Here is a 20,058-nt window from a genome sequence, read left to right as displayed (position 1 = left end):
GAAGCGAGGACCAAGATAGTTATGGAGAAAGGGTGGGGAAGTGGTTAGACTCTGGTATGTTTGGAAGTGGAATCAACAGGATTTCCTGATGGATTGGGTGTGAAGGGGGACAGGAAGGGAGGAGTCAGGTTTTTGGTCTGAGCCACTGGCAGCATAGAGTTGCCATTTACAGAAATGGGGGAGATTGTGGGAGCAGCCGAGATTTTTTTTTGGATGGGGAAGGAATTAGGAGTTCAATTTTAGGCATGCTAAATGTGAGAGGCCGGCTAAGACATTCACCTGGAGTTGGTAAGTGGCAACTGGATAGATGAGCCTGGAGTTTAGAAGAGTGGTCCAAGATGATTATTTAAAGCCATGAGATTAAAGCCAAGAGATCGCCAAGGGAGTGGGCCGACAGTGCGATTTTTATAAAAAGGGTTCAATTAATTTCTATGAATGTACCTGAATAAATTGAAATGAAAACTGAAGGAATTATTGACCTTCAAATTAATTTTAAAAATTTGGACCACATCAATGAATCCCAGACATGAAAGAGAAACCCGCTTTCTCATACATCCTTCCTTCTCGTCCCCAATTTCCTGACTTTTGTTAGCTGTATTATGATTTTTACTTTTTATAGATGGATAACATTCACAATCTGTTTTCCAAGCATAATCCTTATATTTGTCTGACAGTAATCCTATATTTAAATGCTCATTATCAGTCCATTTATGTATTTTCTCCACTCCTGAGTTCTTAACTTTACTTCAACTCCTAACTAGGTAGATTTTGTAGTTAAGTGGCCTTTTTATTCCCCCTTCCCTCCCCTGCGAAAAAGCTAGAAGAATTTTGTTTCTTTGGTTCATTCATGATTGGGATTGTCTGCCCCTTTTGGACTCTTTATTTGAACAACATCTAACAGGATATAGCATTCTTGGGTCATATTTTCTTTGCAAACACTTGCTCTATTGTTTTTTGGAATCAGATGGGGTATGGAGAACAATGTTAGCCCCATTTTTTTTTTACCCTTAATATTAATTCACTTTTTCTGTCTGGATACCTGAAGACTTCATTATTTACTATTGAAATTCAGTAATGTAACTAGTGTATTAGTTATCTATTGTCACGTAACAAATTCCAAACACAATGGTTCAGAACACCACACATTCATTATCTCCCAGGTTCTGTGGGTCAGGAATTTGGGCCTCGCTCTCTGGGGGCCTCTACTTCCTGGTCTCTCTCCAGACTGCAATCGAGGTGGTGCCCAGGGTCTCTGTCTCATCTGAAGGTTCGACCAGGGAGGGGCCCGCTTCCACGCCTCTCGCTGGTTGCCGGCAGCCTTCGGCTCCGTGGGGTGTTGGCCGGGGGGGCCTCGGCTCCTCACCGGCTGTTGGTGGAGTCGGCTCCGGCTCCTTGTCCTGAGGGTCGCTTCCACAGGGCAGCTCGCTTCATCAAAGCCTGCAGCCGGAAGCGGAGAGAAGGAAGTCAGGTGATTTACAGCCTACTCCCAGAACGGACGTTCCACCTCTTTTGTCCTATTCTCTTTGTTAGAAGCGAGTCACCAGAAGTCACCAGGCCCGGCACACCCTCAAGGGGGGGGATTCCACAGGGGAGGGTGAGAAAACAGGGATCACTGGGGCCTATATCAGAAGCTGCTGGCCAACAGCTGGGATCTGTCTCAGTTAAATTTTCTCTATAATATCAAGATTTCCTGACAGCGTTCTTCCCACCTGCTCAATCAGTATTGTGTCCCTGCCCCTCCGCCATTTTATCTCTGAATGTTTCTTCTGTTTATTTGTTGTGTTTTTAAACTATGTTGGGTCGTTTTCAGGGCTGGGACTAGGGTGAGGCAAGCATGACACCTAGGGCACCAAGTTTAAGGTGGCACTCACTCTCCGGTGCTACCTCCGCGCTTGTACATCCCTGAGGGCGAGCGCCTCCTTAAATGTTGTGCCCTGAGTGCCCACTTGCCTCACCCTTGTCCCAGCCCAGATTATCTCCATCTCTCTCCCTCAGCATTAGCTTCAAATGGTTTTATTCTCTGTCTTCTTTAAGAATCTTTAGTCGATGAAATAATTTCAATTCTTTTATTTTTTCAAGAGAAAGATCCACAATTTTATTTATTTACTTTTCAGTAAGTTTAAATTCTTGCTGGGTACAGCATCACATGGATTTGGCGTCCAATGGCCTTAGCTGGAAGGTTGTTTCGGAACTTAGCACAAGCCATGCCACTATTTCCATGGGCACGAGTTACCTTTCCCCAGGTTACTCTGGTTTTGGTAGGTTTGCCGCCAGGAGTCACTGTGTTGTTTTTTCTTTTGTACATGTAAGCACATCTCTTGCCCGGTTAGAATTCAGTTTCATCTCGGGCATAAATGCCTTCAGTTTTAAGAAGAGCTGTGTGCTCCCTCTGGGCCCGGGCTCCCCGCTTATAGCCAGCACAGTGGCTTTGGACCACAGCCTTCCAGACATATGTGCCATCTTAGAAGTCCTGGTCCCAGCAGCCTCCACAGGCTCCGAGATGGCAGAGAGAGAACCAAATCTTTCCCTCATATCAGTAGTTCTACTCTCGTTGTGCCTACTCTGTTTCTAGCTATTTCTAATTTATTAGTTCTGAAATAGTGTTGTTCGTTCTTCTCCCCTCCCATTTATCTCCTTAGGGCTGCAATATCCCTTTCATCTTACTCTGTTGGTCTTCATGTCATCTTTGAGCTTTTAAAAATGGAATTGATAGTCTTATTGTATTGCTTTGTAGTTTGAAGCAATTATAAGGACGTTCCTTCTGCTCTTTCTCCTGTCTTCTCAATTGGACTCTTTTTTCTTCCTTTCTTCTCTCTCACTCTTCTTTCCCCCTTTCCTCCCTCTCTCTCTTTTTCTCTCTTTTCTTTTCTTTTTTTTTTAAGATTTATTCCCCTACCCGCAACCCCTGTTGTCTGTTCTTTCTGTCCTTTCGCTGTGTGTTCTTCTGTGTCTGCTTATCTTCTCTTTTGGCAGCACCAGGAACACATCCTGGGACCTTCCAGAGTGGGAGAGAAGTGCTCGATCTCTTGCGCCACCTCAGCTCCCTGGTCTGCTGCTTCTCTTATTGTCTCTCCTCTGTGTCTTTTTGTTGCTTCATCTTGCCGCGCCAGCTCTCCAGAGGCCAGCTCTCCATGCGGGTCAGCTTGCCTTCACCAGGACCTCCCATATGGTAGATGGGAGCCCAGTCGCTTGAGCCATGTCTGCTTCCCATCGCTCTCTTTTCTGTAGTGTGTTCACATAGTTTACCTGTTGAAGGCTTTTCCATAGCTTGAACAAGGGCACCTCTGCTCACATACTGAATTTGCTCTGATATAGGATAGATGACTCCTTGTTCCAGACTCTCCCACCGTTTTCTGGGGCTACTCTCTTCTCCAAAGGGGGCTGCAGCATTGGGCAGTAGATTCTACAGCCTTTTCTGTCCCCTGAGGGAATTACAGGGCTTAGGTGAGGCAATGAGAGGTCTTTGTTAGAACACCTGGGCTCCATTCTCTCCTCTGGGATTTAGGTAAATGCTCTATAACAGGGTTTATTCTGCTTAATTACTGGGTGCATCTCCTTCCTGGGATGAGGGGTACCTTTGGCACTTGAGTGCAGCCAGTGATTGGAGTGATTGTTCACTTTCCCTGCTTCACCCTTTTCTCCCCAGTAGCTTTTCTACTGGTTCTCAGTTAAAAGTGAGAACTAAGGAACCCCACTCAGTTTATTTCCCTCCAAATATGGGGGCGTTTGGTGACTGGCTTTGGAGAGGGAGAGTTGAGAAAGACTGTATGCTTATTCCAGAATCACCTGCTCTTTTTCCTTGGCTGCCAATATTTAATATTTATTTTGTTAAGTTTTGTTCTTTTCTTTGGTGAAAAACTATTCCCGCCCCCACCCCCGGCATGCAGGCAGCATGCATTCATTCATTCATTCATTTATTGCTTTTGGAGAGAAGGAAAGTCTCTGATGCAATTTCAGTCCTCTGTTTTTACCCAGAAGCTGCCCAGATGATCTTAAAGGTGCCCTTCCAGCTCAAACTTGGTCATAGCCCTGAGTGCCCTCCTTGTCCTTGGAGAGGTTTGGCCACCACCACACAGAGCAGGGCCAGCTTGGCTGTCACCAAGGCCTCTGCATCAGTCATCCGAGAGGGGATGCTGCCCTTCTTCCAAGCAAGGACCAGGGATAGAGGCCCAGCCCCCACCTGGTCTGGTGCCCGGGGGGGAGCCTTTCGAGGTGTTTAGCAGGGAACAGGGGAACAGCCAGGGCGTGTGTCCAGCAGAGCTTAGTCAAGGGCCAGGCAGGGGTTCTGGGGATGGCTGTGGGATCTGCTCTCTGGTCCCCGGGGCGGCTCTGACAGCTGGGCTGTGCCGGCACCCCAGCTCTGGGGACCCCCCCTGCCCCTCATCGGACTTGGCCATCAAGGGTTTCTTGGAGAAGCCCCTTTTCCCCTTGCTTCCTGGGCTGGAGTAAACAGGCCCTACCAGGGCTGCCTTGGAGTCACTGAGAGAGGCCCCACCGTCCTTCCACCGAGGACTCTGCCTTGCAGCCAGGATCCAGCAGGGACCTCTTCCTGGGTGGGCAGCACCGCCCACCAGGACAGCCCACAGCCTCAGCCAGAGCTTGGCTCCCTTCCCCGCCTCACTCCCCACCTGCCCGCCAACCAGGATGCTGGGCTGCTGCTGGCTCTTGGAAACCAGGCGGTGCCCTTGTGCCCTGATGCCACTCCTGCAGTTACAGATTGGCAGGCCCGGGGGCAAAGTGTGCCAGCTGCTGCAGCAGCTTGCTGGCGGCCAGTCTGTGCCCAGGGCTGCGTCCTTCCTGACGGGCTCAGTCATGCTGGGCAAGGAGGAGGATGGGTCCTCAGGTCTGCCCATCTCCATGACCCCCTGGGGGTGCTGGCCTTCTCCCTTCCGGGCAGGGGCCTAGAGTGCATTCTGCACAGTTCAGGGACCATCGCTATTGCCCAGTTGGAAGGTTGGGATGGGCCAAGGTAAAAACTTAGTAAGTCTGCCTTTTCCACCGCACAGGGGTCGTCCCTTCCCTGGGGCTGATGCTCCATCTTCCCTGCTCCTTTCCCATGCTTACCTCGGTGGGCAGCTCTGCAGGAGGAGTGGCGTGTATGTGCATGACTCGGAGGACATGCACATGCTTGTGTACACGTGTGCGTGCATGGGCACGTGTGGTCGGGTGTGCCTGTGTTTCTGTGCTAATTGTGCACATGCTAGGCTGCTGTCGTTCAGCGGGACGTGCCAGCAAGTCTGGACAGTGTTTACGGCCACCATCTGTTCGGCTGGTTGGTGCCCTTGCCGCTCACTTGAATATTTTGAAGTCACTCCTGTTACAGGCGTAAGTGTGGGTACTGGTGGTGTGAGTGGATGTGGGTGTCCATGTAGAAGTGTGTATGTGGGAAGGTGCACGTGCGTTGGTGTGCCTGGGCATGCTTGTGTGCTTGCATGTGTGCGAGTGTGAGCGTGTGTGTGTGTGCACGCCTCTCTGGCCAGGGATGACTGAGGCCGGGGATGTTTACTGCTGCTGGCCCCGCTCCAGGGGGAGTCTCCTCAGCCTGAAACAGGCGGCCAGGACTGAGGGGCTTCACGGTTCATAGGCGCTGGGAAGCTCTCCCCTGGAGCTGTCACCCAGGAGGGACCGAGTCAGGGTGCAGGGCAGCGTGGAAGGGCTCCCAGGAGACAAGGGCAGAGTCAAATTTCCCTTCTAGAAGGCCCTGAAAGGAGCTGATATTGGGGAGCAGTGCTGGAGCGTGGGAAACTGTGAGGGGAGAGGGGCTGGGCCAGGCCAGCGCAGTGCGTGGGAGGAGGGGGCAGACTTGAGAGTCTTTATTTTTCTTCTTTATTTTCTTTTAAATGTTACATTAAAAAAATATGAAGTCCTCCTGTACCCCCCACCCCCCCTCACCCCACCCCTCCCACATCCACAACCTCCTCCATCACTGTGGCACATCCACAGCACCTGGCGAATACATTCTGGAGAACCGCTGCAGCACATGGACAGTGGTCCACATTGTAGCCCACACTCTCCCCCGGTCCACCCAGTGGGCCACGACAGGACACACAGTGTCCAGCATCCGTCCCTGCAGCTCCACCCAGGACAACTCCAAATCCTGAAAATGCCCCTACGTCATATCTCTTTCTCCCTCTCCCTACCATCAGCACCTACCACGGCCACTTTCTCCACTTCAGTGCTACAATTTCTTCCCTTACTAATCACAGCGGTTCCCCAGCAGAACACCAGTAAGTCCACTCTAATCCATACTCTATTCCTCCATCCTGTGGACCCTGGGATGGCTATGTCCAGGCCCCCTCTACAGCTCTAGGCCTAGTTCGTATTTCAGGTGCACAGGCTCATAATCGTAGCCATCAGTATCAAGGGCGCATTGTTGGACCATCTGTCTTTATTGGTCTTTAAAGGTGAAGAGCGGACAGGAGGCAGTGATCGAGGAGGGGCATGGGGACGAGCGAGGCAAGTAGGAGCCCTGCCCCCACCCTAGGAGCCCCCAACCGAGATGGGGGCCGGAGGAGAAGCGGCTCCTGTGCCTGGGGGCCTGCGTCCCAGCTGGCCCAGCCACACCAGGCGAGGAGGTCATCCATGGCGGGGGCCAGGGAGGAGGCACCTGGGACTGGGACCGCCAGGTGGGGGGCACTCTGAACAAGCTGGCAGAATTCTTCAGGATGACTTTATTTCAAGCCAGGGCCTCTTTTATTATTATTATTTTGTTGTTGTTTGCTTTTTTTTAAGGAGGTGCTGAGATTGAACCCAGGACCTCATACGTAGGGGGCAGGTGCTAAACCACTGAGCGGCATCCGCTCCCCATGACAGTTGGGTTTTTCGTTTGTTTGTTTTGTTGTTTTTAGGAGGTATAGGGGATCAAACCCAGGACCTTGTTCGTGGGAAGTGGGCGCTTAACCACTTGAGCTACATCTGCTCCCCTCTTTGCTTTGTTTTTGTTTTAATTTATTTCTCTCCCCTTCCCTTTCCCCGCCCACCCCCCCCCACCCCCGTTTTTCTGCTCTCTGTGTCCATTCACTGCGTGTTCTTCTGTGTCCGCTTGGATTTTTGTCAGTGGCCTCAGGAATCTGTCTCATTTTTTTTGTTGCGTCGTCTTACTGCGTCAGCTCTCCATATGTGCGGTGCCATTCCTGGGCAGGCTCCACTTACTTTCGTGCTGGGCGGCTCTCCTTACGGGGCGCACTCCTTGCGCGTGGGGCTCCCCTACGCGGGGAACACCCCTGTGTGGCTCGGCACTCCCTGCGCGCATCAGCACTGCACGTGGGCCAGCTCCACATGGGTCAAGGAGGCCCGGGGGTTTGAACCCTGGACCTCCCATGTGGTAGGCGGACGCCCTAACCACTGGGCCAAGTCCACTTTCCTGCTTTGTTTTTTAATAAACCCAAGTCTGAACTGGGAGCCACTGATGTCTAGACCCAGTCTGTACCTGACCCAACACAAAGAGGACAAAGTGAGCTTTAGAAGCATGGGCTCTTGGTACCACCCCCATCCTTGTGCGGTTGGGGAAACTGAGGCCCAGAGGGCAGCGTGACGTCTCAGGATTACAGGCCGGACAGGGTGGGGTGGGCCGCTGCCTGGGAGGCCACGCCCTGTGTTGGAGAGCCCCTCCTTGAGCTGAGGCAGTGCTGGCGGCCTCCTGAGGAGACAGTAATTACCGGGTGAGGAGGCGGCCTCTCCCCAGCCGGGCGCTCGGCCCCTTAATGCTGCCGTGTGCGGACGGGTGGCTGGTGGCCCAGGGCCGGTTTCCAGGTGTGTCTGGGGAAACCTGGCACACTCGGGAGGCTTGTTCAGCCTGAAAGGCCTCTTTGTGGCTGCGGCCTCCCTCCAATCGGCTCTATTTTGGGGTCGGGATCCACCCTACCCCAGCTGGAGGAAGGAAAAGGTGTGTTTCAGTATGTCCTGTGGGTGTGGGGACTCAGGGAGGGACAAAAGGGGAAGCCGCGGCAGAAGCGAACACGAGTGGCTCCGTGGGGCCGGGGCCGGTCCGTGAGGGCAAGGGCCTGGGGCAAGCCAGCCGAGGGAGGAGGGGAGCGGCCTGGCATGCCAGGCCGAGGGGCCCAGGGCCGGGAGGGGAGGGCGGGCACGCGCAGCCCTGGGCTCTGACGTGGCTCCAGGGGGCCGGGGTTGGCAGCGCCTGCCAGGCTGGAATGCGGGGCTGCGGCCTGCCCGGGGCCCACCTGGGACTGCCCTCCAGCCACTTCCTGATTCCCACCCACTGTGGGCGCCCGGCCCCACGCCCTAGGCCCAGCCCTCAGGGACCTCCTGGTTTGGGTGCAGAGGGCCAAGAGCTGCACCCACTGGGAGTCGGGTTAGGCCTCCCAGCTGCTATCCCTCTTCCGTGTGCCCTGCCCTCGGTGGGCCCCGGCTGGGCCATGCGCGGCCCCCAGCGTGCCGGGCAGCCCTCCTGCCCCTCTCTCCTGGGTCCTCTGCCGGGCGAGGCCTCGCTGCCCCTCTTGGCGCGTCCTAACCCAGCCACCCTTCAGCGCCCTGCTCGGCGCCGCCGCCTCCTGCCTTTCCTTTGCGTTCCCTCGTGCTAGCCTTTCCACGCGTTGAGGTTTCTGGAGGCGTCTCCAAGCGCCCCCAACAACAGCCTCCTACCGTCACCTCGTACCCGGCCGGCCAGAGGGAAGTGGTTTGCCAAGCGGCCGGATTTCCTCCACTGTGACTGGGGGTGAGGGTATCTGCCTTATGGGGGGCTGCGAGGTTAGCCCAGGTAACGGCACTGACCTTGCCCGGTGCGTGCTGGGGGTCAGGCAGGGGTCCTTCCCTCCCTCTGCCCTGGGTGCTCGCAGGCCTCTGCACCTCAGAGGAGCCTGGGCTGCCCCGGTCACAGCCCCGTGACTCCAGAAATGACTAATTCTGTTCCAGCAATAAGCTCTTGGAAGCTCTGAGAAATGAGGTTCTCCCCCCTCCTTGTTTCCTTATTAAACTCGTCTTGAGTGAGGGGAATGAGGATTGTCCTAATCCCTTGGCACAAGATGGCTTGGGCGAGGTTTGGGGAGCCGGATAAGATGTGTCTCCAGTGGCCCGCGGTCACAGAAGGACACTGGGAACAGGGCAGGGGGTGGCGCATGGGGTAGCCACAGCCCCACAGAGGCCCAGGGCAGGGGGTGGCACTGGCCGGGCGCTGGAAGCCTCTTGTTCTGGCCTGGCTTTGCTCTGGGCCTGCTGGTGGCCTCAGAAGGCCCCGGGCCCCGGCGCGGCTCCGTTTCGCTGCCTGTGCCCTGGGGTATCACCCTGCTCGCCTCCCGGTGCTGCACCCAGAGCCCGGGGGGAGGAGGGCATAGGGCTGGGCTCCGGGACGGGATGGGGCTGGGGGGTCCGGCACAAGCTGGGGGGTCAGCACCGCCTTTAGCGTACGCGGGCCTCCGGGGAAGACAGCACCCAGTGGGGCGAGCTCCGCGACGTCCCTCGGCTCCTCCTCTCAGGTTCTGCTTCCCCAGCTTCCCCGGGCGCCCCGGCCTCCTCCTCCTGAGGTCCCATGGGTGGGCTCCGAGGGCTGCCCATCAGGGAGAGTGCTGCTCCCAGGCCCGGCCTGGCCCTCACCTCCGGGCTGTGGGGGGTGCCGGCCTGGCCGACAGGCCAGCCTCGAGGCTGCTGGGACGGAAAGAGCAGGGCACCGCTGGGCAGAGACCTCAAGCGGCAGCACCGCAGGGACGGGTGGGGACTGAGGTCTGGGAGCCTCAGCCGGGCTGCCCTCTGTCCACAGGTGTTCCTGGCCCTGGGGGAGCTGCTTCTGTCCTGCAACTGGGCAGTGGTTGCTGACATCCTGCTGGTAGGTGTGGGGGCGGGGCGGGGTTGGCCCTGGAGGCTCCTAAGCAGGGGGAGGTGCAGTCTGCCCAGCTCAGGGCTGGACCTCTGCTGTTGAGCGGCCTGGGGGGTGCGGGGGCTTTAGAGACCATGGACCAGGCGCGTCTCGACACACCTCAGACGTCTCTGCTGGCCACTACTGGTATTTGCAGATGGGCAAGCAGAGGCTCAGAGATGGCAAATGCCTGGACCAAGGTCACACAGCACACCAGGCTTTTAAATCCAGGGCTCCCTCTGTCGCTTTCTTTGCCGTGGCCCTTCTCACCAAGCAGGGTCCTTGACCTTCACTCTGGGGTGTGCAGTTAGGATCCTACACTTCAGGGCTGTAGCTACTGAGCCCAAGTGGGTCCAGGCCACCCCAGCTCCCGTATCTTGGGCTGCAGTTCAGGGGCCGTCTCGAGGCCCGACACGGTCCTGGCTGCACGGCCCTGCTAAGTCCAGAGTCCAGCACGGCCCCTCCTTGCCTGCGTCCAGCCTCCCTGCCTCCTGGGACACCGGCAGGGAGGGACTTTGAACTCTGTGAAGGGCTGAGCCTTTGTGGATAACACGAGGACGCCCTGAGAGCCCCCCTCCTGGCTCCTGGGTCCCTCCAGGGCCAGGCACTAGGGAAACAGAGGAGCTGGCAGTGGGACGACGCAGTCCTGGGGCTGGGCCGGGCAGGGGCCCGAAGCTGGGCTCAGGAAGCACATCAGGGGTTCAGCCCAGGCTCTGCCACGCACTGTCCGTGTGACCTTCAGTTTCCCCCTGTGGAAAATGGGGGTGCTAATAGGCCCCACCTCCTGGGTGGTCGTGAGGGTGAAATGAGGTTATTCACGTCACTTGGCCCAGCACCTGGCAGAGAAGGACCCCCACGAATCCTGCCTGGGATTCTGAGTGACTCAGAGGCTTCTGCTTTCTCATTTTCTACCTCCCAAAGCAATCCTGGTTATGGGGATGTGTAGTCATTTAAATACCCAGCTAGGCCTGCTTGAATACTGCTGGTGATGGGACGCTCACTCCCTGACACGAGGTTCTTCCCCCTCCTGGGGCAGCAAGTGTGGACCGGGTGGCACTGTGTGGCTGCCGGGTGCTGTATCAGCTGCAGGGCTGGCAGGTCTTCTCTGCCCCTCCCTCCAGATAGGAGATTTGGGCTCCAGCCCAGATTCAGCCACGACTTGTCCTGCGTGGCCTTGGGCCTCAGTTTCCTTGTCTATAAAAAGGGCTAGGCATCACCTACCTGGCAGGGTGAAGGAGCCTGCAGGAAGGCCCTGGGTAAACAAAAGCGCCGGCCAACGTTTCGGTTTGTGATCGCCCGCTTTGGGGCACGGGGACCTTAAGCCTGCCCCTCCCCAACACAGCTTGTTCTCAGTCGGGCAGCTCAGGCAGAGCTGAAGGCTGCCCCTGGCATCTCCCTCCCCCTGCCCCCCACACCCACCCCCCGCCGCGCCGCTGCCTTTTCCACATGACAGCTCCACAGATATGTGAAGCCTGCGTGTGGGTCCCCCAGTGTCTGTGTTTGCAGGAATGATTAACCTGAGAGAGCTAAAGGGAAGTGTGCGAGGGGGTGGGGTGCATGGCCGAGGCAGGGGAGGGGCCCTGCTGGCTCGGCTGGGGAGCTGGCTGGAGCCGCCCAGGGAGGGGGGCCAGGCTCGGTCCAGGGGAGCATGGGCTCCCCGTGCTGCCTCCCTGACCGTGGCCTCCACCCCCAAACCTTAGCAAGGTCCACCCCCCACCCCAGGCAGGCTTCCTTGGCTCTGCCTTCCCGTCGTCCTGAAGACCCTTGGGCACAGGTCGCCTCTAAACGTTGGCAACCAGAGCTAGACCAAGCTTTGCAGTACCCCCGTGTTGCTGTTTTCCAAGCAAACAAAGGGAGTGGTGGCCAAAAATGCAGGCGAGGGCTGGATTGTGTGGGGTGGAGGGGCAGATGCCAGGTGGGACCAGGGCGAGAGGGGAGCGGGCCAAGGAGGACCCGGGGCGTGGGCAAAAGCTCCAGGAAGCTGTGTTGAGAAGTTGTGGGAGAGAAGGTAGGAGCTGGAGTTGGCAGAGGATCATGGGAAGCTGGTGTTACTTTTCAAGGGGTGAGGCGAGAGTGAGCCTCCAGGGCGGGGGTGGGGGAGCTGGTGGAGAGGAGGGAGGCTTGAGGATCGGCAGGGGATAGAGAATGGAGAGGGGGTGCCGGGGAGGGCAGACGGGGTGGGGGGGCTGGAGGTCAGGAGCCTTAGCACCGAGGCAGGGCAGGGACAGGTGTCGGGGCAGGGGGCGTGCAGGGAAGGAGGTGAGTGGAGGAAGTGGAGGAGGTCTCATCGCTGCCTGCACTTGCTCCTCGAGGGCGGGGATGAGCTTCTCCTGGGGCAGGGGCCTGAGGGGCGAGGAGGCGGTGGGGGCGGGAGTGCAGGGGGAGCAGGGAGCTGAGGGCAGGGGGAGGTTGAGATGAACAACTCTGGGCTGGAAAGGAAGCCAAGAGGGGCTGATGGGAAAGCTGGGGTGGAGAGACTGCAGGTCTCTGGGAAATCGGGAGCCTGTGGGTAGGGTCCGAGAGTGAGAGGGCAGCGCTGCCCAAGAGCTGAGCCTCCGGAGCAGACCTCCTACGTCAAATCCCAGCCCTGCCGCTCACTGGCTGTGTGACCCTGGCCAAGTGACTTGAGCTCTCTGGGCCTCTTCAGTTGGTAGAATCCGCTTGGTTATTCCTGAGGGGTCAGCCCTGCCTTCGGAACACTGCTGAATTTGGTCCACTTGTCTACAAGTTGGAGAATCCAGATTCTGTCCGGGGAGGGGGCCCTCAGGGGCTCTCCAGGCCAGTGGTACTCAGACTTCACTGTGCAGAAGGATCATCTGGGGTTGGGGGGTGCTGGGTACAAATGCAGGTTCCGGGGCCTCTGTCCTCAGTCTACCCCAGTGGGCCCGTGTTGGAGTCTAGTCCATTAACTTCCCAAGGGATTCTGATAACGGGGTTCCTCAGAGCACACTTTGAGAAACACTGCTCTAGCCCAGCCAGCTTCCCAGTCCATCAATCGGTTGCAAAATCTTGACTAGCACAGTCTTGCCCTGACTCCCATACTCCTCTGACGGGGAGCTCACCCCCTTTGTCCCAGGCAACCCCTGCCTCCTGGAAGTTCAGGCACAGCCAAGACCTGCCGCCTCTGGCAGCCCCGACTCCCACCTCGCCTTCCCCGGGGCCAGCACCGAGTCCCACCATTCTGGCCCCTACAACTTTGAGATGGCGTCTCTCAAGCCTGCTTCTCCCCAGACTGAGCTCCCGGCCTCCCCAGACTCCCAAGGGGCCTCCAGCTCCAGCCCCACCTCCTGTCTTTCTGTCCAGCCCCCGGGGTGGCCCGGCGCCAGCCCAGCCCACCCTCCAGCAGAGCGAGCAGAGCCAGGGGACAGCACGCGCCCTCCTCGGGTCTGTGCTCTGGATTGCGGACTCCAGGCACTGGCTCCTCTCCCAGCCCGCAGGCAGCAGCCCCCCTGCAGGGCCGGCACCCCGCTGCTCCTCTGCCACACGCCTCGAGGCGTAGCCTTCCACCCCCCAGGGTGCCGTCTGCTCACTCGTCTGGGTCACCCACCCAGGGGTGTCCGGGGTTGAGGGCTGAGCGGGGAAGGAGGAGGCAGGCTGCAGGGAGCCTGCACCTGGTGGTTGGAGTTGGCTTGGCCTCGGGCTATAAAGGGAACAGCTCTTCTAAGAAGGGAGAGCCAAAAACAGAGGTGTTTTTATTTCAGAAGAGGGCGAGCCTGGGGTTTTGGGAACCCAGAAGCCTCTCACTTCTAAAATTACCCTGTGGGCTCTCTAGCTGCCGCTGCGGCCCAGCCTCGGCCCCCCTGGCTGAGTAGAGGCAGTGGGTGCTGGAGCATGTTGGGGGCAGCAGGGGCTGGTCTGCGCGCAGTGGGGTGGGCTCCTGGGGGAGGAAGGGGCTCCCGGGGTCCAAGGAGGCCTGGCTCCCGGCACGGACCCCTGCGGACCTGCGGGGGCCATCCTCTGGTAGTCCTGCGCTCTCTCCACAGCCACCCGTGAGCCGTCACAGAGTTAGGTGCTGAGAAGTTTGCACTCGCAGAGGGGCAGAGCTGCGGCCAGTTCCTTTCAGGCCTGTGGGCAGGTCCCGGGGCTGGCGGGAGGCTCCTCTCACTGCCTGGGCAGCGGCCAGCTCAGGGGCGGGTGACTCAGGCCTGCCCTGGCCCGCCAGCACCCCGCAGGCCTCCCGCCCACCCCCAGGCCCCCTCTCACCCGGCCTCCTGCAGCCCCAGTCTCTGGGCACCGACCCCCTGTCTGAGGTGCCCTCCCCCACCTCTGTGCTTGAGCCTCGACTTCTCTCCATTTCCCCAGTGTTCTATAATGAGCACATAAACGCCGCCGAGAAGGCGCTTCCTTGCCCGAGACAGTGGAGTGGTCAAAAGCCCAGGCCCTGGAGGAAACAGGTTTGGGTCAAATCTCAGCCCTGCCATTTCCGGATTGGGCAACGTGGGCGAGTCACCTGACCTGCTTGTGCCCTCAGGTTCCTCATCCATAAAGCAAGGATAGTGATTGTCCCTCCCTCGTGGGTGGTTCGAGGTGATATATAAAATGCATACAGGAAGCACTCAATAAATGCCAGCAATTATCATCAGGCCTTGGGTACGGGCTCTGGCTGTGGCTTCCCCATCGGGACCCTGTGGCCTCAGCTTGAGCCCCTTCCCCTCCTCGCCCCTCGCCGCTCTCCTCCTGCTCCCTGCTGCAGCCGCGGGTTCTGGCAGGGGTTGCTCCAGGGACGAGTGACTTATTTGGTTGGCAACTTTTAGCTAGTCCCCTCTGTGCCTGTTCTCCCACGGATCCCAGGGACCCCAAGAGGAATTAGACGAGGGCGTGGCCTTTGAGGAGCTACCTGGAGAGTGTTGGGGCAAGAGAAAGCAGACAAAGAAAGGAGCTCTCCCAGTCCTGGGCAACAGGTGCTCACTTGGGGAGTGCACATGAGATCTGGGAAGGCTTCATGGAGGAGGTGACTCCAAAGCTAAGCCCCGAAGGACAAAGGGGGTATTCCAGCTGCCAGAGAGGGGAAGGCATGCTGGGCAGAAGGAGCAGCCCGTTCACGTGCCCAGGAGTGTTCCACCTCCCCGAGTCACAGGGTGTATTTTGGCCTGAGGTCCTTTCAAAGCCTCTGGGTACCAGATTAATGATGAGATTTAACCTAATGCTGGAGGTAGGCTGTGTTAGTGTCCCCATCTGGGGATGAGGAGAGGCACGGAGAGGTGAAGCGAGTCACACAGCTCGTGAGTGGGGACCTGGGATTGGAACCCAGAACAGCCTGCCTCCAGAATTCAGGTTCTTACCCTCCAGCTCCGCCGCCTCCCAGGTAACCCGCCCTTCAAAGTACGGAGCTGTGGGGCCTCTCCAGACTGGCTGCCTTTGGTCTCCGCCCCCCCCCAGGCTCCAACTGCACAAGAGAAGGGCTCTCCATCCCACCCTGGCCCCCCACCTGCCCCCGCCGCCCCCGGCTATGCCCCACTCCCGCCCGCCAGCCTGCACCCCCTGGGCCCTGAGCTGGCCACCCCAGCCCCGTCACTCCTGTCACAGCCAAGCTCTTCCCATCCCAGCTGGAGAGCAAAACTCAAGAGGGGCTGCCCCGAACGGGGGCCTTGGCACCCGCATCCTGGGCACGGGGAGCCTTCCTGAGCCACGGGGCTGATGCTCTCCACGGGGGACTTGAGGCAGTGGGGGTCAGGGGCTCCTTCCCACCCCACTCACCGGCCACCCTGCCACCTTTCAAGCGGGGGCCAGGAGGTGGGTGCGGCGGGCGCCCTCTGCGCTTGCGTGGGGAGCTTCCCAGCTGCTCCCGTGTTTTGCAGTCTGTGGTGGTGCCCAGGCGCCGGGGGACGGCCGAGGCGCTCCAGATCACCTTGGGCCATGTCCTGGGAGACGCCGGCAGCCCCTACCTCACGGGACTCGTAAGGCTGGGGAGGGGGCTCGCTGGGCCCCCGGCGGGCCTGAGTGGGGGGAGGGGGAAGAGGGCGGTCTGGGGGAGGAACCGCAGGTGCTAAGGCCCGGGAACCAGCCTGGTGGGCCGGGCAGACCCAGCCTCCCTCCTCTGCAGATCGCCAGCACCCTGCGGGCCGGCCGCCCCAACTCCTACCTGCAGCGCTTCCTCAGCCTGCAGCAGAGCTTCCTGTGCTGTGTCTTCGCCATCGCGCTGGGTGGTGGCTGCTTCCTGCTCACGGCGCTGCACCTGGAGAGAGACCAGGCGCAGGTCCAGGCGTCTGGAGCAAGTCCATCGGAGCCAAGCCTGGGAGGAGGTGAGGGAGGGAGCCGCGCCTTGACCTGGCAGAGGGCACAGCTGATGCAAAGGCCCTGGGGCGGGGTGTGCCTGATGCGCTTGGGCCGTGGTAAGGAGGCCATCGTGGCTGGAGGAGGAGCGAGGGAGGGGAGCCCTATGGGATGAGGGCAGAGCAGTAACAGGGCTGGACCGCGAGGGCCCTGGGGGCAATGGGAGCTGCTGTGGGGTTTCCAGTGGAGTCAGGTTTACGCTGTAAGAGCATCACTCTGGTTCTGTGTAGAGTAAAGGCTGTAGGGGTTTGAGCTGAAGCAGAGCAGCCATCGGAGGCTCTGGGATGACCCAGGAGAAAGAGGATGATGCTAAGACGACGGTGGTAATGGTGAAGGTCATGGGAAGGGGTCGGTGGGAGTCACAGTTTATCGTGCAAGCAGAGCCTGGAGGATTCCTGGTCCCCAAACCTTGCCTGCCTCCTTCGGGGTTGCACGAGCTGCTTTCTCCCCACAGGGACCCTGGACCACAAGGATGCAGAGAGTCATAACTTGCTTTCTGGCACCGGTGCCTCCACCCAGGACCCCTGAGACCCCTGCCCAGCAGCAAGGAGGCCCCACCCACCCTGCCGACAGCCCCCAGTTGGCCTCGACGGTAGCAGCGCCTCTGCCGACCTTTGGCTGTGGCTCAGGGACCCCGGCTGAGCTGCACCTGCCACTTCTTCACTCCCAGCTAGAGAGCTGGCAGGGCCGGGCAGCCAGGCTGGGAATTGAGCTGTCAGCACCCTCTGCGGGAGGCCTGGGTCTGTGCCCGCACCCAGCACCAGGCTGCTCCAGTCAGGGGTCCTCAGCCTGGCTGCCGAAGGGCCCCAATTAAAGTGTGGTCAGTACAAACCCATGGATTTCAGGTCTTCAGACACCATATCCTTGATGGCCTCATGGTGCCTCTGCTGGGAGGGGAAGGGGAGAGGGAGGGTGGGCAGTCCAGGCCGTGGATGCATGCTGCCCCTGAAGTGGGGAAACAGAGGGGGCTTCTCGGCACGGGTCTCTAGGCGCCCCCACCACTGGGCCTTCCAGCACATGCATTGGTCAGACTCACTGGCCCAGACACCCGTCTGAGTGAATTCGCCCTTGGAAAAAAAGGTGGGGGCTGAACGAGTGGTCTTGGAGATGGAGTTCCGCTCTGAAGCTGCACGTTCCGTGGAACCACCCCAGGAGCTCCCGAGCCTGCGCCTTCGCGGGCTGCTGCCCACAGCACCACGCCGAGGCGCTCACATGGCTGTTCGCCCTCCCAGCTGTGCTCCGCCCACGCTCTGCTCCCCACTGCTCCCCAGCACAGCGAGTGGGGAGGGCTGGCTCTGTAGGACCCTTGCTTGCCACTGGGTTCAGAGCAGCTGGGCTCAGCAGGGCCCGCGGGAGATCACCAGCTTCCAGGCAGCGGGAAGGCATGTTCCCTCCCCCAGGAGCACGAGCGTCTCTCCCCCTCCCCTGGTGCCCGGCCAGGAGATCACTTGCTCACTTGCTGATCGCCACCTTCGCCGTGCCAGGCTGTGCTCGACTCCCAACAGCTGTGGGAGGAGCAGCAACCAGCCTCATGGGCACCTCCTGACCTTGGCTTGCTCAATCTCTGCCTCCTGGGGTTGTACCGTGGGATGCGACAGGCTCCAGGAGCTGGGCTTTCCAGCTCAGCCCACGCTGGCCCCACTCCCCAGTCTCAGCCCAGGTTGGACGCATACCACCAGGCTGACCAGCCTCTGGGCCCACCACTGGACACTTAGAAGCTCATGAACTGGGCTGCCCCTGTCGTTGCAAGGAAGAGGCTCCGTGAGGATATTTGCTTGTTCCTGAGAAGGAGGTAGCCAGTCTGGTTCCCCTTGGCATTCACTGGCTGTGTGACTTGGGCCACTTCCTGCCTCCCCCGCTCTATAGAAGTGTGCTGGATGTGGCTTTCCCAGCCCAGGCCTCACGTGGTTCTCACAGGTGGGGCCTAGGCCCACAGAAGCCCAGGTCCAGGCTCTGAACTGTTCCCCTGGCAAGCCTAGGAGGGCCTCTGGGAGGCTCAGCTCCCAGGGGGTGCAGCAGGAAATGGGCTTTCCCAGATTCAGAACATCAGCCACCCCACCGCTCTCCAGCATCCACCAGCTGGGAAGGAAAATCAGAAACCTCATTCACGTCAATGCCACAAACATGTATTGGTATCACCTGGTACCCACCCTGGTGGCAGGTAGTGAGTCAGACTCCACCCCTGCCCTCGGGCCTCATAGCCCAAGGCGGTACGTGGAGAAGCTCCACTGGGCCAGCGGAGCTCCTGCTGAAGGAGGCACCCTGGACAAAGAAAGGGACTGATCCAGTTTAACCCCATAATCCAGGGTGGTTCCTTCGGGTGTAAGTGCCTGGTGGTGTTTGGATTGCTGAGCGGGGTGGGTGCTGCTTCCCAGGACTGAGCTAGACAAGACGTCGGGCCAGGAATGTATAGGCTGTTATCATTCAAAGGAGTTGGAGCAAGGCGGAGGCTCCAGGGCTGGGGGTCCCTGGGCGGACAGAGACCAGCATTTCCTTTGCAGCAGACCCAGGCTGTGCTCAGCTCCCACCTCCTGCCTTACTGGGGCCAGGCGCGGTGGGCTGAGGTCACAAGAGGCGCTCTGTGAGAGCCCGGGGAGGCCTGATCACTCAGGCTGGAGTGGAGGAGTCTGCAAACTGAAACAAAACAAAACAGAAAGGGTGGGGCTCCTCTTGGGTAATTCTAGTCATTAATACTCCAGACTTATTTGTTGAGAATGTCCATGGGGGAAACCCCTGCTCAGTGGGACAAAGTCCTCAAGCCTGACCTGTTGGGTCTGTGTTAATCACTCTTCTCAGACGCACGCTGCCTCCCGGCTCCCAGGTGTCCCCTGGCACACAGGTGTGTCCGTCAGAGTGCGTGGGCTCATCTCCGGGGGGGTGAGCGTACGTAGGAGTGTGCTGTAGTTTGCCTGAGCTGCTCTTACAAATACCACACACGGGGCTGTCTAGAACCACGGAATTGACTGCCTTACAGGCTGGGGGGCTGGAGGGCTTGCTCTTCCCGTTCTGGAGTGTACTGACGCAGTCTGGGGTCCCTTGGCTGGCAGCTCTGCCTCATGTCACAAGGCCATGTCCGCTCTTCTGGTTTCTGCCAGCTTCTGGCTCTGGCTCCTCCCCGTGGCTTTCTCATTGTCAGGCCTTTAGTAATCCACATTAAAGGCCACCTTGACTCCATTTGCCATGCCTTACCTAAAAATAATATCTTCAAAAGGTTCTCTTTACAATAGGCTCATGCCCACAGGAATGTGGATTAAAACTGTGTTTGTTGGGGTAACATAACTCCATCTACCACGGTATGTTGATAGGGTATTGAGACAAGCTCTCCTTCAACTTTGACCTCCGCCTTGGGGGATTGAGCATGCACATCCAGATGGCCACCCCAAACTTGGCTAGTTTTCCTGCAACACCAGATACCAGTCTGCCTGTTTGATTCCCTGAAGCACTTGACTTGGCCTCCCAGCCGGGATGGCCCCAGGAGGCCGTTTGCTCTAATGCAGCATCTAAGGACAGAGCTGGCATAAGGCAGCCAGAGGTGGATGGAGTCAGACTTTATCCCCAAACCGATGAAGAGTCAGCCAGGTAGGTGGCATGACTGCTTGTGCTGCCTCTGTCTGACTATTTCGGTTAGGGTCATAGCACTATATGCAACAGAAACTATCTTAAGCAGGAAACGGACTTGAAAGTATGTCAGGAGTTCACAGAATTGATGGAAAGTTTGGAGACTGAGGAGCCAGGGCTCCTGGGCTATTTAATCTTGGGTCCTTCATCAGAGTTTCAGACATTTCCCCTACTCTATTGTCGCTCAAATCAAGATTTAAAGTCCTGGGCAAAAGAGTCCAGTTGGGCTAGCTTGGATCCTTATGCCCAGGCCTTGATTTATGGCTCTGTTTAACCCAGGAAACTAGGGTGCTGTTAGGAAGAGGAATGGATTCTCATTGTCAAAATAAAACAAAAATGGAAAAAAGAGAAAAAAACAA

At 58.3% G+C, this 20,058-nt stretch overlaps 1 protein-coding gene across 1 annotated transcript in view; it reads left to right on the top strand.

Moving 5' to 3' along the window:
* The window catches only part of SPNS3 (SPNS lysolipid transporter 3, sphingosine-1-phosphate (putative)), a 43,037-nt gene extending 22,979 nt beyond the window's left edge, over window positions 1–20,058 (top strand). Inside the window, exons 10-13 of the mRNA XM_058284977.1 lie at window positions 9,713–9,778; window positions 15,607–15,705; window positions 15,852–16,050; window positions 16,536–20,058. Coding sequence (XP_058140960.1) covers window positions 9,713–9,778; window positions 15,607–15,705; window positions 15,852–16,050; window positions 16,536–16,609 — 438 coding nt within the window. The 3' untranslated portion in view covers window positions 16,610–20,058. The remainder of the gene's footprint in view (window positions 1–9,712; window positions 9,779–15,606; window positions 15,706–15,851; window positions 16,051–16,535) is intronic.

This window comes from Dasypus novemcinctus, chromosome 21 (genome assembly GCF_030445035.2).
Source record: "Dasypus novemcinctus isolate mDasNov1 chromosome 21, mDasNov1.1.hap2, whole genome shotgun sequence".
NCBI classification, from domain to species: domain Eukaryota; kingdom Metazoa; phylum Chordata; class Mammalia; order Cingulata; family Dasypodidae; genus Dasypus; species Dasypus novemcinctus.
Note: the sequence above shows the minus strand (reverse complement) of the source record. Positions and strands in the feature narration are given on the sequence as shown.